The sequence below is a fragment of the Glycine soja genome, chromosome 6, assembly GCF_004193775.1.
Source record: "Glycine soja cultivar W05 chromosome 6, ASM419377v2, whole genome shotgun sequence".
In the NCBI taxonomy this organism is placed as follows: domain Eukaryota; kingdom Viridiplantae; phylum Streptophyta; class Magnoliopsida; order Fabales; family Fabaceae; genus Glycine; species Glycine soja.
This window is the reverse complement of record NC_041007.1, coordinates 16,074,359-16,094,260: the sequence shown is the minus strand read 5'-3', so window position 1 is coordinate 16,094,260 and position 19,902 is coordinate 16,074,359. Positions and strand designations below refer to the sequence as shown.

Sequence of the window (19,902 nt, the reverse complement as noted above, 5' to 3'; positions counted from 1 at the left end):
TACATTGTCTAACGATTATCTTGATAAATAAAAAATTGACACAAGCCACTTTTTGGGCGAACCTAAACATCTCAATCGTAGAATAATCTTTCAAAATATTAAAATTTATTTGAAGAATCCACTTATTTTAATAAATATTTTTCTATTCATACAAATTTAGAAGTTAAATCTCTATTCACATACTTTAAAAAAAAACATGATTATCTACCTATCATTTCATAACATGTTGGTAGTACACAAGCCACTGTGATTGCGAGTGTTTTAAAAAAGTAGACCTTGTTACGTCAGAATATTCTTTCATATCTTTTTAATTATTATTTTTTATCACGATGCAACAAAAAGTGAGAAATATTTCATTAAATATATTTTTATATTATAAAAATAACACATTTTTTTTATATATTTTTCGTCTTATATAGCCTGTCACCTAATTTCTATATTTTACCAAACATGTCTATCAAATTAATATTTTTAAATTATTCAATTAAATATTCAACTAATATTTTATAATTGTAACTTTTTAAAATATTTTTCTTTTAATATGATTTTTCGTCAATATATATTTTACATTTCACCTAATATAAAAAATACACATATATGATGCACAAAATACATATTTATAATTACATCTTTTATAAACTTTGGCGGTCAAACATGTTCTTAGTTTGAATAGATGGAAAAAATTGATAGCATCACCTTCGTTATTGAACTGTTAAACACTTTTATTCATCTATAAATTTATGTGTAGTTTGTAAACATCAATAGCTTGCTAAGAGTTTCATAATTAAATTTTAAAATTAACTCGTATATATATATATATATATATATATATATAAAGAATATTATGTTGGTAATTAAATTAAATATTTAAATATTTTTGGGGATATGATTCTTCTGGACGCATTTTATAAAAGAAGAAAAATGAAAAATGATACAATGATCATAAAAATTAGGCGATCATCGTCGACATATATATTTTGCACAACTGCACAAGATCTCCACCCTTAAAAAATGCCCTTTATTTAAAACTAGTCTTTAGGGAAAAAATAAAGAGACCCCACTCGATATTTTTCGGTGTGACTAATTTTATGCCAATATATAATGTCATGTAAATAATATTATAAATGCATATACTTTTTGCCAATATATTTGAATGGATAAAACATTATGTAAGTTTATATAACTTTAAATATTTGGTAATCTTTTTATTCAATGTGAGTCAACATTCGAAGACATTAAAAATGGGGGAAAATCACAGTAAGAATAACATGAAATTTGTCATGATGATGAAGATTGATTTCATTAGAGAGTAATATCTAATTACACTAAAAGAAATAGGACATGTCAACTTTACTATACACAATTATGCCTCAACTCAGAGGAGAATTTTATCATCTCTGTTGTTTCTGGCCTCCCCTGAACCTCAGTGTACTATATTTAATTTTCACATGACCAAGCAATCATGGTTTTTTTTTCTTTTTTTTTTTGCTGTTTATTTTTTTTTTCCTCAGTTGCTTCTCTGTCCCTCACACCACATGTGGGTAACATTGAAAACAAAGATCAGCTGGCAGCCTCTGAGATACTTTGTAAAGAGGGTTGCCAAAATCTTGTCTTAGCTGTGGCACCATTATTAGTTGGTGCTGTAATCCTTGGTCGAGCTCTTTCGGGTTTGGTAATTACCTGAAAAATCAAATTCGAGTAACGATTATATGGGTTGGCATCAGCAATTATGAATTAGCATACAATGGATCTCTATCAAAATCCAATACTTATAATATGATGAAGTTTGAACCGAAAATCTTAGGTAAATTATCTAAATCTTGACTACTAGACCGATTATGGTGGCTAATTCCTAGCATTTTGAAATCCAATACTAGTTTTGTTCATTTAAATTTTATGAATGGGGAAATGGGTAAAGTCAACTATTCAAACCTTGATTAGCAAAAATAAATGTGAATAGATTTACAAACTCCTATAAGATACTCCAGTAATGAAATTTACTGTTTATAAAAAATGATGTTTGGTGATGAAAAATTGATTGGCATAAGCAGAGACACTACATATCAAGCTCCACTCAATTATCAGCTCCCGTTCTATAAGATTTAACAAATCTATAGCTGAAATGATGTACTAGTTGGAAATGGAAATAGTAAAATTAAAAATGAAAAAAGAATAATGTTTTTGGTTGAAATTTACCTTATTGTCCTCCATTTCAGACCTCCTTGCTACTTTCTCCTTCTCCAAATCTGGCTTGTGAGCTGACTCTGGCACGTTTTGCCTCATCTTTGCCTTTTGCTTTTCCTTCAGACCCTTCATGACCTCTGAACCCAAAAAAGAAGCTCTTTAAATTAAAGGCTCAAATTTGTAATAACACGGGCATCCTAATGTACAAAGGCTCCTCGTTGTATGTAACCTTATCCTTACATATGTAAAGAGACTGTATTTTAGATTTAAACCATGACCAAACTAGCAACCAAGGTACAACTTTACTGTTGTATCAGGACTCGTCCTCTCAAGGCTCAAATTTGGAATAAGCAAAAAAAACATAAAACTTTTTTAACAACAAATAGAGCGTTGGTGTCAAAAAAACAAAAAGAGAGTGTAGTTGCAAGTTGGAACTAAGTAACCTTGAGTTTTGATGAGTCTATAAACTTGGCCAAGAACAAGCGTGTCAGTGGGCTTGAGAAGCTTGATTCGAGTTATGCGAACTGGGTTGTTGGCGTTTTTGTTTTTGATGTCACTCTTGTTGGGGCAATTTTGAATGTCCTTGGTTGGACACAATGTGGTGGAGATGAGAAGAGCAACATAGTGACCAGGGTTGGTTTTCATGACATGTGTGGCACTCAAAGGTGCATAGAACTTGTCTACTTTCCCATTCGGGTGCTGAATCACTAATGTTGCTGCATCGATGGCTTGGCAATTTCCCATCGCCTATAGCTTCTTCTTCCAAAGGAAAATTAATGGAACACCAAAAAATGAGAGCAAGGTGGGTATGGGAATGTTGGAGACTTACACAAGTCTTTATAAATATATAATAGCAGCCACTCAGTCCCACAACTTAATCTCTATGCTATGGAGAATGGACGGTTAAATATACTTGAATATGTGGATCGTTCTATTCAGTGTAAGAGCCGGTTTAAAAAGTTAGTTAAAAAAATGTATTATTCTGTCAAAAAAAAAAAATATATAGCATAAATTATTATTAAAGTTAAATATTATATTTTTAATAAAAAAAATTAACAGTTACTATTTATTTTTAAACAATATCATTTAAATAGTCTTTAATATTTTTTCATCAAATGTATATTGATAAGTAATTATTTACGAGTTTTTAATCATCATAATTAAGTTTTTGACTTTTCAGTTAGATTTTAAAAGATTCTTATAAAAGTTATAATCTTCTAGATAAATTATGAAACTAATCTTTAATTTAGAATTTCATCACAAATTTTTCATCGCATGATATTTGTTTTTTTGAAATAAATCACGTGATATTTGTTACTTCTCTGAAAAGTATGTTTCATAGAAATCGAATTTGGCTATTCAGAAGAATAAAACACCAACCAAAATTATTTTATACAATGAAATTATGGAAAGTGGAAAGCATTGTCATACAAATCAACTTGGATGGACTCGTTGAATTGGTTTGACCGAAAATTAGGGATATAATCGGTTTGAATTAATTGTTAAATAAAAAAAATAGTATTATACAACTAGTGTGACTTAATGTGACCCAAATGAATAGATGGCCTAATGCGTTTTAAAATAAATTGGTGTGTTGCTAGTATTTTTTTATATAACTTTTTCAGGTATAAAATTTATAGGTTATCAAATTTTTAAATAATAATCGCAAGTCCCATTAAATAACCTATTTATACAACACATATTCATGTAATATAAGGTCTTAGTATATTTATATGTGTATAGAATTAGTCATAAAAGACACCCTTAATCTTTAATTTAAAAAAACTTATTCATACGTATATGATGGCACTCGTTGAAAGACGTGATTGTTCAAACAAATGGAATGTAACTAAAAACAGAGCGTGCCAATTTGGACCAAAGACAGACGAAAAATTGACAAGGGCATCCAACCCTAACACACGTGGCAAGCATTGATTGGATGCATGAGGTCGTGAGGAAACACTGTGGGACCCAGGAAGCTGAGGTTGATGTGATGTGCACCTCTCAAACGTTACATTCCCTTGGGTCTACCGTGTTTGGGTAAATGACATGTTTCTATTCACAAAGTAATTGCCATGCATGTGACCACCCAATTACCTAAGCCCTGTCTCTTGTCGGTTACATTGCCTTTACCAGATTATCATGTTTTCCCTCAGTGCATGCCACTGCACCCTTTTAACATAACCTCTTTAATTGGAGTAATAATAACCTCATTTTATTATTATGTTATTGATACTTATTTTCTTCATAATTAATCTCGGTTCAAAAAATTTGACATATAATTTTTTATGAAATATTTTTAAAAGATTTAAATTCAAAATTTTATTTCACGAAACTAAGATCAATACTGCTTCGATTAACAATATATTAATTCATTTTATATAATATTCTACATAATTATGTTGTCAGCATGTTATAATGTTATAATGTTTGCTAGATCTAATATAGTACTTTCATAATACATAATAATTCCTTTAATTGGCACATCAAACACCGGTTGTTGTTGCACGTAATTTGAAAGATGGGTGAGGGAATACACATGAGGGGTGGCTTTGATTTGAGTCGGTTTTTTGAAAGACAAGTTTATTTTTTTATACATATTTTAGTCTTTCGACGGATTCCAACAAGATACATAAAATATGGGACATTATCAATTGCTTAGTGCTTTTGGTCTCGTTTAGTCGGGAACAAGGATGGTGCATTAGTGGTCAAATAGCTATAATCAACAGTGAGTTGCATCCCATGTTTGACAACCACAACCACCAATGCCAATGATTATCGCCAAATCTTGGATTGCATGAGAATTTCATCACTCCTGTTTAGACTTTAGAGACTATTGTCATGTTCTTTCATGATCATGCTTAAATCTGAATCCATAACATATTCAGCACTTCAAATAATATAAAGAAAATGTTACATGGCGTAATATAAAACTAAGTTAGATAAAAAAAAATTATATGAATTTTTATTTAGAAAGAAAATTTTACGACTTATAGTTATCTTACCTACCTAGTTCGTTAAGATTGTCTCTTAAATAAAAGATACATGCATGTGGTCTCAAACCAAAAATTTGAATTTGATTTTGTATTCAAATCTTACTATATATGAAACTAATTTCATTTTAAATATTAAGATTCATGGTTCATGATTCAAAGACAAATCAATCATATAATGTGCATGAAATCTTTTTTAAAAGACAAGCGCAAAAATTTAAGAACAAAAGTGGAGTTATATATAGTTGAAAACTTTTCAAACAAATCAAAAACTCTGGTAAAGTATTGAAAGACAAGAGAAGAAAGAGGGAGGTTTTTAAAGGTTAGGAAGATATGATATATCATCTTTTCGAGATCTGATTAAGCAAAGAACCTTTTTAGAAAATCTTTGTTTTTCAAATAATATTCTTTCTTAAATTAATTGACACAAAAAATAAAAAATGAGAAAAAAAAGAAGAGATTACACCAAACAAAATTATATTAGTTTATCATATGGAAAATGTTGTATTGTACGTATCCAAATTCATGGAAGTTTAACGAAATAATATGATTGTCTCAAAATATTAAACTGGATATGTAGCTACATAAAAATCAATTTCCATAGGGACCCACGATGTATGGTTATGAATTTCTACCGCTTCGTACTCACTTTCGTAAAGATATTTTCGTTCCAAACAGCATTACTCTTTATGAAAACCCTTTTAGGATTTAATCACCGGGTATTTTAAGTGAAAACTAACACTAAACAACTATTCTTGCAAAGAGAACAAGAGATTTCACGAAAAAAAGTATCGAATGTAATTTTTAAAATTGTTCACTTCTTATTCCATAAGTGTAAACAATCAACTCAATTCCTTGAAAGATGAATGTACAATTACCTATGGAGACAATCAACAAGGGATGAACATAGTCACCATATCCCTTATGCACATAAGGGAAAGGCAGTGGCGAACAATGAAGGAGTGATTAAGCATAGCAGCCACAAGCCACAAGTGGGAAATGGTCAAATAAAAGCCCTTATATAGCCAAAGTTGAGGGACAAGAGGATAAGAGATGGAGGGAAGTGGCAACGGAAACCATATCAAAGCGGGAAGAAAAACCCCGGAGGGTGGTCTAGGGCATCTATGAATGTTGAAATATGTAACATGGAATGGCTCAATAAGAGCTTTGTAGCATGAATAAGAGACGTCCAAGAGCTATTCAAGGTAGAAAGTGACCAATCGATGAAAATGAGATATATATGGGGATAATCTTGTACTGCCAACTGCTGATGGAGAGGTTGACATACAAAGTATGAGCAAAAACTAAGAATGGGTGCCAAAGCTTTTTGAGTTTGTGGTAAAATGGGATTTGAAGGTGTCTTCGGGTCACAGAATCACATGGCTAAGGATCTACGGGGTGCCACTCGATGTGTGGAGGAAGGAATGTTTTGAGTAGCTATTACTTTCCTTTGGTAACCTTGTGGTTGTTGGTGAAGAGACTACTTCCTGCTACTAGATTGAGTTTGCAAGGATTCAGGTCCGAACCCCCAGTATGGAGTTCATATGCTTGAGCATAAAATTCAAGATCAACAAAAGGATATGAAACTGTCGCAACCTACCTCACGATGAGACAACGAAGGCAAAATAAATAAGTCAAAAGCGTTCGTCTCCAAGGGAGAAAATGAGCGGAGTCGCCACCAACGTTTATTCGAGGAAAAACGTTAGAAAAACCAAAAAGAGGTCTGCGGATTTTCAAAATAAGTGTTCGGGAGTTGTTTACGCATAAGGAAGGTATTAGCACCCCACGCGCTTGTCACAAGGGACAACAGTTTTTAATCGAGTGTGCACAACGTGACTTCAAAATTATTTATTTTCTCTTTTTATATATTTTTGCCTTTTGGGATCGACAAGGGGACTACCCTTGCTCCTACATATCCTTATGTGCGATAAGAAATTCAGACCTACGTAGTTCTTTAAAGTGAGAAAGTTTGTGTGTCAAATTGTTTTTATGCTTTTGGAAGGTTCACTTTTAATTAATAAGAACAAAGGAGGGTCATTAAGGCGTTGGACCTTGAACGATCTCAAGTGACTTTAATGAAGAGAAAAATTAGTTATGTGTTGATTTTATTAACTTTGAATGTCTTTAAAAGACAACTTTACGGCGCTAGTGGTCGGTTAAGGTTAAACTTTACAAAAAAAAATGAGATTACCGATGATAGAAGGAGAAGATGAATATGCACAAAACAACAAGGGGGACCCCTAAGGGTGCATAGATCACATTCAAATCTTAAAAAATAAAATTAACCGACGATCGCACGAAGAACACCGAGCAAAGAACGATGTAGAGATTGATCACAGTTGCGATTTGGCAGCACCTCGGCTTTGTTTTTCTTTTCTTTCTTCTTCTTCTCTTTTATTTCCTTCACTCCTCAATGCTGGAACCTCTTCTCAGCCTTCCCTTCATGCCTATTTATAGAAGAAAAAAAAAGGCACTTGGGACAATGGCAGCTCGCCCAGGCGAGCTGAGGCTTACTCCTGAAGTAACTAGCTTGCCCAGGCGAGCCAGAGGCTAGCCTGCACGAGCTAAGGTCCAGGAAACTCAATGAAAATACCCTTTTGCCCCTCCTTTTTGGTATCTTTCACATTCTTGATCAAAATATTGAACGATCTTTCGTCTTGTGCGGTAACTGGTGTCGAACAACGCAGCTCAGTTAGCGAGAATCAAAACATCAATGAATGATAGTCTCCGAACGAAATTAGGGTCTGAAAGAAACATAAGAATGGTAGAGGACTTAAAAGATTAATAGTCCAGCGTTTTGGATACTCGGAAGAAGAAAAGTGGGGGAGGAGGGTAGACACAGCCACATCATTGAGACTATTCAAGCGACGGTCAACGAAGAGTCAAAGGTGTCAAATTCGAAGTTGGTTTTGGGGGAAGGGGAGTAGGATGGAAAGTTGTCATCATTTAATGAAAAGGGGACTAAAAGGAATTTCACGAATAATTACAAGGAAGGTGCAGAGGGGACAAAATGGCATAAGAGAGATTACATGGGCTTTGTCACACAATAAAGGGGCAGTTGATGGATTTGACAAGAATAAGGAAAGGGATGAGGAAGTAGTAGGGAACGCGATGGCATAGGGTAGTTAGCATAGGAAAAGGATGAAGATGTTGGGGAGGGGGAAAAGGTGGGACCCAGTAGAGGTGTTGTGCAAGGAGAAGATAACAATAACTTGGGGGATATAGTTGTGAACCAAAGTAATTGGTTAGGTCCTCCTAAGCCTAAATATAATTACTGAGGTACGAAGGATAAGATAAAACTGGGTCTCTCAACACCTATGGGGGAGGTTCGTAAGTTGGAGAACGGGCCAAGGAGACAATCTACGAATGAGTGTGAAGAAGTTAAAAGGGCCTTTTATGGAGATGCAAGGGGGGCCCTTGTGATCACAAAGAGGTCTTACAAGCAATGGGGTGGAGGAGACCTTAATTAAAGAAAAGACAAGAAAAAAGTTTGGGACAAAATAAGGATTGTCTACGTCTATGAATGGGAGGCTGAACATAGTGGATATTACAACATTTAAAAGGAAGGGGCAGAGACTGCTAAGCAACTCCTTATCTAGGAATCAAATTAAGGAGTGTAGTAGGATGTTGCTTATTAAAAATGACCAAGAGGAGGTGATGAGGTTATGGGAGCTTGGTAAGAAATTAAGGGTTATTTTTTCATGTGAGGATGAAGATATAGTGAAGAGAATTATGGAAGTGGAGCGGAGAGATAAAAGAGAGTTACAAAAAATGGAGGGAGGGAGGGGTGGAGAGGGGAAATCAATGGGTGAAATTATGATTATTTTCAGTCATGACGTGAAGGGGTTGGTAGGGAACATCAAGAAGAGGGGCATAAAAGGCGTGGTTTCAAAGGAAGGGGCGAAGTTGGTATGCCTACAAGAAATCAAGATGGAGGAGGTAATGGAGGCAACGTGCAGAGCTATAGTAAGCAACTTTGAAGTAGAATGGAGAATCCTTCCAACTATAAACACAGTAAGAGGGGTCTTGTGCGTTTGGAAAAAAATAGCTTTGGAGGTGGAAGAGGTTTGTATGGGGCATGGTTTTTGGGTTTGAAGGGAATGTGGAAGGAGGGTAGCATTCATTGTATTATAGTTAACGTCTATGCTTCTGGTGAGATACAAGAGAAAAAGAATATGTGGTAAGAGCTAATAAAATTGAGGGAAAGATGGAGGGGATGAGCTTGGTGTGTGTTCGGGGACTTCAACTTGGTTCGAAGGTTGGATGAAAGACGGGATCCAAGGAATAATTTGATGGGAGGAAGAGAATTAGAGGAGTTTGATGAGTTCATCTATGATATGGAGCTAGAGGAGGTTTACGTGATACATAACTAATGAGCACGTGAAGAGTAGGCTCGATCGATTTCTTGTCTCTAGGGAATGGATCTAAGCATGGTTGGAGACCAAACAATACATTCTCAATAGGAGTTTCTCATATCATTGTCCCATTTTCTTGACAAGATCTATGGTGGATTGGGGCCCAAAACCATTCAAATCACTAAATTGTTGGTTTATGGAAGAAGGGTTCTTGAAGATGGTGGAGAAGTGGTGGGCTTCATATGAAGTCAATGGATGGGTGGCCTATGTCATTAAAGAGAAACTAAAATACCTCAAAAGAGATTTGAGAAAATGGCACAAAGAATGCTTTGGTGATGTGCAACAAAAAACTAATGATGTGGTGCAAAAGATTAATGACTTGGATATCAAAGATGAGGAAGAGGGCATGGAGGTGAAGAAGGTCGATGAGAGGAGGGATCTTTGGGGAACTTTTGGAGAATCTTTAGGAGGCATGATTCTATCCTCCACCAAAAATAAGGGTTAAATGGCTTAAAGAAGGGATGACAACACTAAGTTCTTCCACTCAACAATAAATTGGAGGAGGAAACTTAATAAGGTCAAGGGTTGGGAGGTAGGTGGGTGGAGGAATCATATACGGTGAAAGGAGGCATTCTCAAATTCTTCCAAAACAAATTTAAGGAAGGGGAGGGGGTTAGGCCATTCTTAGATGGGTGGAGTTTGAGAGTATTGAAGATTTGGAAAATCAAGACTTATGTGTTACTTTTAATGAAGATGAAGTAAAAGAGGTGGTGTGGGAGTGTGGCAGGGACAAAAGTCTAGGTTTCAACGGGTTCAACTTTCACTTCATCAAGAAATGTTGGGGCTTTAAGAAGGGGGACTTTATGAATATGGTGGGAGAATTTTGGGAGCATGGAAAAATTCCAAGCAGTGGCAATCCTTCTTTTATCACCTTAATTCCAAAAAAGGAAAATGCCCAAAGGCTTGGTGACTATAGGCCAATTTCCCTTATTAGGTGTGTGTACAAAATTATTGCAATTTTTTGGCTAAAAGGTTGAAGAGGGTATTGGGGAGCTCATTGATGAGAGACAATGTGCCTTTGTATAGGATAGGTGCATGTTAGATGATGTACTAATTGCGAATGAAATAGTGGATGAAGTAAAAAGAAAGAAAAATGAGTGTTTGATTCTTAAAGTGAATTTTGAGAAAGCATATGATTCAATAAATTGGAATTTTCTTATGTATATGATGAGGAGAATGAGAATTTGTGAAAAATGGATTGGGTGGATTAAAGAGGGGTTGGTGTCATCATCGGTGTCCATTTTGGTCAACAGAAGCCCAACGTAGGAGTTTTCTCTACAAAAAGGCCTTAGGCAAGATGACCCAATTGTACCTTTCTTATTTTGTTGGTCCTCAAAGGCCTAACGAGATTAGTGAGACAAGCAGTGAACTTAAATTCTTTTCAAGGGTATCATGTGGGCAACAATTTAGTGGAGGTGCTAATATTGCAATTTGTTGATGACACTTTATTTGTGGCCAAGGCATTGTCTACAAATATTATGTGTTTGAAGACTATATTGAGATGTTTTGATCTTGGGTCCAACCCCAAAGTGAATTTTTTCAAGAGTAAGTTGATTGGCATCGAGGTGGATAATAACTCTTTGCTTCAGTTTGCCAGGTTGTTGAATTGCAAGATCACAAAAATCCCATTTGTTTATCTCACAATTTTGATAGGTGCAAATTCAAGGAATGAAAAGACTTGGGACCCAGTCATCGAAAAGTTGAAAGGGAAGTTAGCTCTATGGAAACAAAGAAATATATCCATTGGATGTAGAGTTACTTTCATTAATTCAATTCTATCATCTTTACCACTTTTCTATGCTTCTTTCGTTAAGGCCCCTCCTTGTATGATGAAGAATGTTATCTGAATGCAACGTAATTTTCTTTGGGGTGGGAATGAAGAGAACATGAAGATTTCTTGGTGCAAATGGGAAGATGTGTGTCTAATGGAGGTGGTGGCTTATGTCAGATTAAGGATGGTTATGGAAAAAAGTGCTTATGTCTAAGTATAGGAGTTATCCAACTCCGATGGTAAAGAGAATCTCTCAAGGTGACTCTATATGATGTAAGGACTTCATTCAGTGTATGGAGAAGGAAACAAGAATGAGTAATTTGACGACAATTTGGTGTAGAGGATAGGAAAAGGTATGGTTGTAAAATTGTGGCACGATGTGTGGGTGGGGGGAGAGTGCCTAGCCAAAAAGTTTGGAAGACTATTCTCAAACTTATTACAAAAGGACAGTATGGTGGGGGAGGTTGGGGAATGGATCAAGGGTCGATGGGAATTGAGGCTCCAATGGAGGAGGGAGCGGTTCGAATGGGAAATTCCACCAACCATTGATTTTTTGCAGGTTATGCAACATGTTGTGATGGACCAATTTTCTGAAGACAAGGTGCTTTGGAAGGGATCTCTTTCTGGGACCTTCTCAATCAAGGAGGCTTATATACTTATTTCAACTGTAAGTTCATCAGATCAGGGCATTTTGGCTAAGGTGTGGCAAGTTCATTGTTATAAGCAGAAGTTATGCTCTATGAATCCTAGCGCTCGAGGTCTAGGTGCCTCTAGAAAAACAAGGTAAGGAAATAAAATTGAATATTATTTCTCTGATGTCTATTACAAACTAAGCATCCCTTTATATAGGGCCATGACCAGCAGTGCTAACACGGAATAGAGGGTGTTAGAATGCAAGAGAATAACAGAAAATGGGATATTTGCGATAATGGAATAAACCAGAAACGAAATGTGTAGTGCAATGTTGCATGGTGCCGCAAGATGGGGAACAAGGGCTGACAGTATATTCCTCATGAGCCAATCCCTCCCTAACAGCTCAACATTCTTGTAACATAATGGATTTACACAAAACCCTTTAGGTGTTGTGTTGTGGTTCTTTGATGCATGCTAGTGCTTCTCACGCTTGGTTGTTTTATGTCCACTGGTTATGGCTAAGTTTCCTTCTTCATAACATTATCTGGCCCATCACAAACACCTTGTCCTCAGGGTGTTGGAACCTTAAATCCAGACCTCAAAAACAACTTGGTGACACAGTTCAAAAACAAAAATTGCTAAAACAGGAGGTGGGTATAGGAAAAAATAACACGTGAGTGCAGTTTGGGCCGTGGTGATTTGGGCTTGTTGTGGAAAAGATGTAGTGTAGAAAAAAAATATGGGTTTTGCAGTAACACAAAGGTCACGCATAGGAGATTGGGGGTTTGAGACCCTTGTGCGAAAGCCGTGGTGCTGTTGTTTCGACTTCATGGTGGTCATGCGTGATAACGCTATGGTCAAGTGTGTTGCAAAAGGAAACGGCATTGATAGTCAAGGTGGTGGAAGAAGACACACAATGGTTGTGTGTGCCAACATCAATTCCGACTCGGCAGCGGCTGTAAGTGACAACATCGTGGGATAACGACATCGCGGTTGTTCATGTATCAGAGGACTACAAAATCCAATCAAATCCCATTTCTGCCTAGGTCCTCCAGGATCCCAAGGGCTGTTCTAGCTAAGCTCACCTGGTTAATCAACCTTCCCTAGATATGCTTATGCAATTTCATTCATCTTAGTGAGAACAAAGGCACTAATGTGGCTAGGGAAATAATGTTGTCCATTAGCTTCCACCCATGCATCGCCATATGGAGCCTTAACAATGTTGAATGGAACCATTTTCATCTCCTTTTGTGTTTAAGCATCATCAAAGCGCCTACCAATCGGCCACTTGGTATCAAGGAGAGTGTTTGATGGTTAGGTACAACTTAAGGCTCGGCTGGGGTACCAACAAGCAGTTCCGACATACACCATTCATATACCTTGAACATGTCCATTTGTACATGGTGTCTCTTGCAAAATAGGCTACCATCGAAAGACAACCTGAGAAGGAGGAATATATCCTTACCATGTCAAGACTATTCTTGGTCTTTTTGTCACAGAGAAGAGGGAATTTTGATGCACCTGTTGTTTACCTGCAAATTTGCGTCAGATATTTGGTATAATTGTTATAGATGGGTGGGAGCGGGAGTGCGCGTATGTGGTAGTGTGGATGATGATAAAATAGTCTATTGGGAAGGGTATTTAATAGGGAAGGGGTGGGCTCTTGAAAATTTTGCATGGTTTTATAGTAGGTTTGGTGGGGAGTTGATGCAACATTTATGAGTTAAAAATTTTGCTGAATTGGTGGTTGTCAAAGAGGGTTGGTAGGGTCTAACGGGAAGATCAATGGTTAATGACTATGTATACCAATCTTAGGGGTGCATATATTTATTCACCATTGATCTCTTTTCCTTGTATTCTTTTTAACGGTACCCCTGGTACCCTTTTATGACTATGTATACCAATCTTAGGGGTGCATATATTTATTCATCGTTGATTTTTTTTCCTTGTATTCTTTTTAACGATACCCCTGGTACCCTTTTCTAATAATAAAACTTTTTGGTTGTTTAAAAAAAACATAGTAGAAATTAGTAAAGTTGGTGGATTTTACTTTTTACTATTGAAAATGTTTTATATGTCAAAGGATTTAATCACCATGTGATAGCAAATATTATTTTTTTTTCTTTGATAAAGATGCATACATGGTTAAGAATAATGGAAATTCTAAACTTTCACTACTAAATAGGCATAACAATCTTTATAAGATTGATTTAGAAGATCTAAATAAACAATATCTAACATGATTGTTGAGAAATATGTTAAAAAATTGATTTTGTATAAGAATCTTCGGCATGTCAATTTAAAATATATTTCATAATTTCAAAAGAAGTGTTTTGAAAGAATTTTTTAGTGTCCCTAAGAAAACTCATTCTTTGTGAGGTTTATCAAGAAGAGAAACAAGTGAAAACTCAAATGCATAAGACTTGTTTCATATTCGAGGAAAGGGGTATGGATTGGTCATAATGGATGACTATTCTATATTTATGTGTGTATACTTTCTTAGGTATAAACAAGAGCCTTTTAGTGTCTTTAAGATATTTTGTAAATGAGTTTAAAATGAAAAAAATATATGCATATTAGTAAATAGAAGTGATTGTAGAAGATAATTTGAAAATTTAAGAGTTTAAAACCTTTTATGAACCGAATGACATTTTCTAAAACTTCACTACACCTAAAACACCTCAAAATAATGAAGTATTGAAGAGAAATAACCAAGCATTGCAGAAGAAATGACAAGGATTACGCTTTGTGAAAAATTTTCTTATGTGATGAAGTTGTACATATACTTATAGTATGTTATGTTAAAAATAAATTGATGAGACCTATTTTGAACAAGAATCTCTATAAATAACGGAAGAGGTAAAGACCTAACTATTAACTGATTGGCAAGTGTACCAATTTTATCACAAGTAATAAAGATTTAAACGAAAGATCAAGTGTCGAGTCTACAAGGACTTTATTTGTACTTGTGTTGAGGAATATCCAATTTGTAAGCAAGAGATGAGGAATTATAATAGAGATAAGAGGAAAGAAAGAAATTGAATTTAAAAGGCAAGAATAATACAATAAACAATATGAGTGCAAAAGATGATTTCAGAATGCAATTATGTTGGGGTCTAACATGCCTAACTACCCTTGATGCAATATTAATGTTTTTCTCTATTAACTGTTTTCCTAATTTTCACTCACATCTACTAAGATACTCAACCCTGATCCCTCACGATAAAGAGTCTAATTTATGTATTCTTTCTCCCAAATCCCTTTGCATAGATTGAATCATAAACTACATTAAATACGAAGATGTATGCAGAAGCACAACAAAGTCACTCTATCCCTAGCAATGCATTGTTGAGATGCTCTTTTCCAATTCTTTAGACATTACCATTTCCCAATGTATAACCCTTAAAAACAAATGCTTGGATGACCAAACCACACAATAAAGATGAAGAGTAGAAAAGAGACAATAGAAATTGAAATTATATTAATAGATAAGAAAAACAGTTACATTACAAGGGTATCGGCTGCTAGGCTTCTAACAGATGGGGTTTAGCCTCTCTTAGTCATGAGAGGCTTTACACTTCAGAGGCTAATAGAAGAAGCGGCTGGATGACTAATAGCAAGAAAATGGGGAATGACTAAGAAAAGAGGATTTCCCCTAAGGAAGAGGTCAGACTTTGAATATGCTCTGAGACTTGGTGTGTTTTTTCCTTTTGTTTCCTCCTCCTTATATAAGCTCCAGGTAGCTTAATTTTCACGTTGACTTCGTGCTTAGCACGAGTTCTTGCACTAAGCGTGTCTTTGGGCTTCGTTGCAGACTTTTTCGCGTGCTAAGCCTGAGTTGCACGCTAAGCATTGGCACTCGCTAAGCCTAGGTGGTGCGCTAAACGAGTTATCCACTTCTTCCATTTTTCTTCAAGGCTTTTTCTTCCAATTTTTTTCTCAATTTTTCTTCATAGGACTTGATTTCTTCTTCTCTTGACTTCTGCTAATCAAAAATAACAAAGTTGTTAATTTCTTCATTATTTCATTAAAAACAATAATAAAATAAAGAAATTACACTCATTTATTAGTCAAATTTAACTATCAATTAATTCATATTTCCCAATTATCACTAACATATCATACTTTGATACCTTTTGGTTTGCATGTTTCATTCTAAACATCCAAAAAAAATTAGAAAAATTAATTTTAATGTAGACAAAGGAATCTTCCTTAGATACTTGAATACATCCAAGGCGTATAATTTTTTTTTTAACTTTAAAAGGAATTCTACAACTAATAAACACTAACAAATATAAGGTAACACTACCTTATATTTGTAAAAATTTATATTAAATATAGTTAAATATTATTATTTGTCTGTATATTAAGGTAGTGCTACGAATATATATGTTGTTAGTTCAAATTGAAACTACGTTGAATCTCAGATTTTTTTGATGAATATTTGTCATCCACAAAGACACTGAATAATTTGCAACAATAATATGATAAAAATAATATTAAAGCATTATTTATTCCTTTTTATGTATATTAAGGAAGCGTTTGAAATAGGAAATGTTTTTATCATTCTTGAGAAAGTGACATGAGAATTAAATTTTTCATGAGAATAAAAATAACAAAAGATTTTAGAAATATTAATTTATAAATATGTGAAAATAAAAATTTTGTAATTTCATAGGTAGAAATAAACATCCTTTAAAAAAAAGGTAGAAATAAACCTTTCCCATAATAATTAATTGTAAATATTATTTTTAAGAAAGATAAATAATAACTAAACATCCATTTAAAAAAAAACAAAGCAAAACATAATTTAAAAAAAATCTAGAAGTTTATTTCTAGGAAATATTAGATTCTTATCAGTGAAGTAATTTAGTTTAAAATCAAAGATACTCTATACCAAACTTTACCTAAAGGTCTCTTTTTAGCCAATAATCAAAGACTAATGCCTTCAAAATTACTAAAGAAAAATTTATCTCTTTGAACAAAACCTTTTTCATACTTACGGTCAAAAATCAAACCTTAATCAATTAAGATCTAACTATCTTAAGAAATTTAACTGTTTCATGCTAAACTCTTTAGCTTCGCCCTTAACTTTAACCCAATTAGAGAGATGTATTAGATGAACTGGTCGTGGTGGAAACAAGCTAATTAGATACTACGATACTATAAAGCCAACAAGAGAAAACTTTTCCTAGATTCTGAAACAAAAAATAATATTTTTTAAAGTTCTAATCCTACACTTTTTGTAATGCGATATATGTAAATATATTCATAAAAGAATAAAGTATCGTGTGGAGTGAAATGAGAGGCATGATGATGAAAAGTTGCTCATACAAGTAATTTATTATTTGTGTCCTTTAATAAGAATGGTTTGATTTGATTTTCGATTTAAAAAATAAAGTCTTAACTAAAGACATTATTTTACCTTTAAATTAAAAGAGCTTTGCACGAAGTGCACTAAGTACGAAACACACGAAAACAGATATTTATTTTCTAAAACAAATATTAAATAAAAATCTAGAAAATATATCAAATATCTTCTAATAGAATGCACAAGTCCGTGCGTATTTGAAGAATTATTTTTCGTACCAAATATCATTTTCTTAAAAAAATACCTCCTAACTATAAAAAAAAAAAAAATTGCGAAAAAGATTGTTTTGTTTTTCTGTGGGGCATGCTGCATCTGTGATCACTGTCGTCACCGAAATTGTGAAACGACACATAATGAGTGAGTGTTTCGTTGTTGGGCTTTTAAGTTTGTATTGCAAAAGAAAGAGCATGCAATTGTGGTCCAACACGCTCTTTTCCTTTTAAGGCCCACATATATTCGCGTTATTCTCACTTCAAAAAATTAGAATATGCTCTATTCATTTCACACTTTTATTTGAGTCGGGTACCTTCTATTATTCCTAATATATTCTTACACAATTTTAACTTATCGCTTAATCTTATATAAAATTGTTGTTTTAAAAATAAAATAGGACTGATCCAACCGAAGAACCAGTCTAGTAGTGGTCAATTTGTTAACTCTACAAAATCGCATGATCCTAAAACTGGTGAGAATCAATAAAGAATCAATCAAACCAGTGCAGAAAATCAATTTGGATCGATATTTTTCAAAAATATATATATCATTTTTCTAATTTAATTTTAAATATTTTAAAATAAAAATTGCGTGTAAGGATTACTCAAAAATATAAATTATTTTGTCAATTTTTATTATTATTTTATCTTATAAATATATAATTTAGTCTTTTTCGTAATTTTTAATTTTTACATCTTGATTCTTATACTTTTATATTATTTTTTTAATTAAAATATTATATCCTATTAAAATGTGAATTTAATAACTACCGGTTCGAACACATTTTAACTACAGTTTGATCAATAAAATGTTGATAGGTTGAATTATTGATCCAATTTTAAAAGCAGTGTATACAACTCTATATTGTTAACTCAAATTATAAATTTTACATTTTAAAATAATTTTTTAGTAAAAATATTTTTAATAAGTATTTATAAATGTATTATATAAAATTATAAAAACTTTCAAAATCTTTCTAAGTAGACAAAATCATGAGATACCATATAAACTATACAAGAGTCAACGGGTGCAAGGGTGGGATGTCTCCCAACATCGGAAAGAATTTTATATGTATTAATTAGATTAATCCATTTAAAAATCAATGCTCAAAATGTGATGATCTTTAATAATTTAAATTAATAATTATTTTACTATTTTCTTTATTAAGTTGTATGCTTATTTTTCATCAAAATAATAAATTTATATATAATTACCGTTATATAAGAATTGCAAAAAAAAATCATATATATATATATATATATATAAATCATGACTTTTGTTAGAATATTATTTTATGTAAGAACATAAGAATAATTCATAACAATCATCGGATTAAGATTAAAAACAATAGATGAGTGAGATCAAAATATTTAAACTTTTAAATTAAAATTTAATATATCATCAAATCTCTAATAGATTAACGAAACAACAACAAATAAATCTATAAAGATTTTAATTATCACTTCCTAAAATATCTTAATTAACCCTTAATCATCATGATTGTAATCACATTTGTAGTCATCATCATAATTGTGTTGTCATCACCACTATTATCAATCACTATCATCATTGTCATCGACTGTCACCACCTCTATCATCATGACCTTCTTTGTCGTCGTTATCACCACCATTCTAACTACTATCATGATTGTAGTTGTCATCACCATTGTCATAAACTGTCACCACCATCGCTGGCATGACTATCGCTACCGTCACCGTCAACCAGTGACGGTGGTGATGACAGCAACAATGGCGACGACGATCATGCCGATAAGTGGTGACAGTTATGGTGATGACAATGGGTTAACATGATAATTGAGATATTTTAGGATGTGATACGTTTAATGAATCTTTTAGAAATTGGAAGGTTATATTATATTTTAATTTTAAAATATTTTAATATCAACCATCTATTATTTTTAATCATACTCTAATATGATAGTTGTTAGTTGTTATCATGTTCTCACGTAAGTGAGTGTTATCACATGAGTCATTTGAGAATACAATCTTATTTAAGAATATGAAAACAACTAATAACAATTACTGGATCAAGATTAAAGATAATAAATTATTGAAATTAAAATATTTTAAATTTCAAATTAAAATTTAATATATCAGCAAATCTCTAAAATGATTAACCAAGCAACAAATAAATCTAAATAGATTTCAATTATCACTTCCTAAAATGTCTCAATTAACTCATCATCATCATGATTGTCGTTGTCGCCACCATCATCAACCACCACCATCATCACCATCGTCAATCACCACCATCATCATCGTCAACCGTCACAACCTCTCTTGACATGACCTTAGTCGTCA

The 19,902-nt window shown here is 33.4% G+C and overlaps 1 protein-coding gene across 1 annotated transcript; it reads right to left on the bottom strand.

Moving 5' to 3' along the window:
- Window positions 1–1,264: 1,264 nt before the first annotated feature.
- Window positions 1,265–3,057, bottom strand: LOC114416472. The gene is made up of 3 exons (XM_028381342.1): window positions 2,628–3,057; window positions 2,197–2,321; window positions 1,265–1,680 (listed from the first exon to the last, which is right to left on the bottom strand). Exons 1-3 carry the CDS (start codon window positions 2,926–2,928, stop codon window positions 1,561–1,563), a joined length of 546 nt encoding a protein of 181 aa, XP_028237143.1. The 5' UTR covers window positions 2,929–3,057; the 3' UTR covers window positions 1,265–1,560.
- Window positions 3,058–19,902: the final 16,845 nt, after the last annotated feature.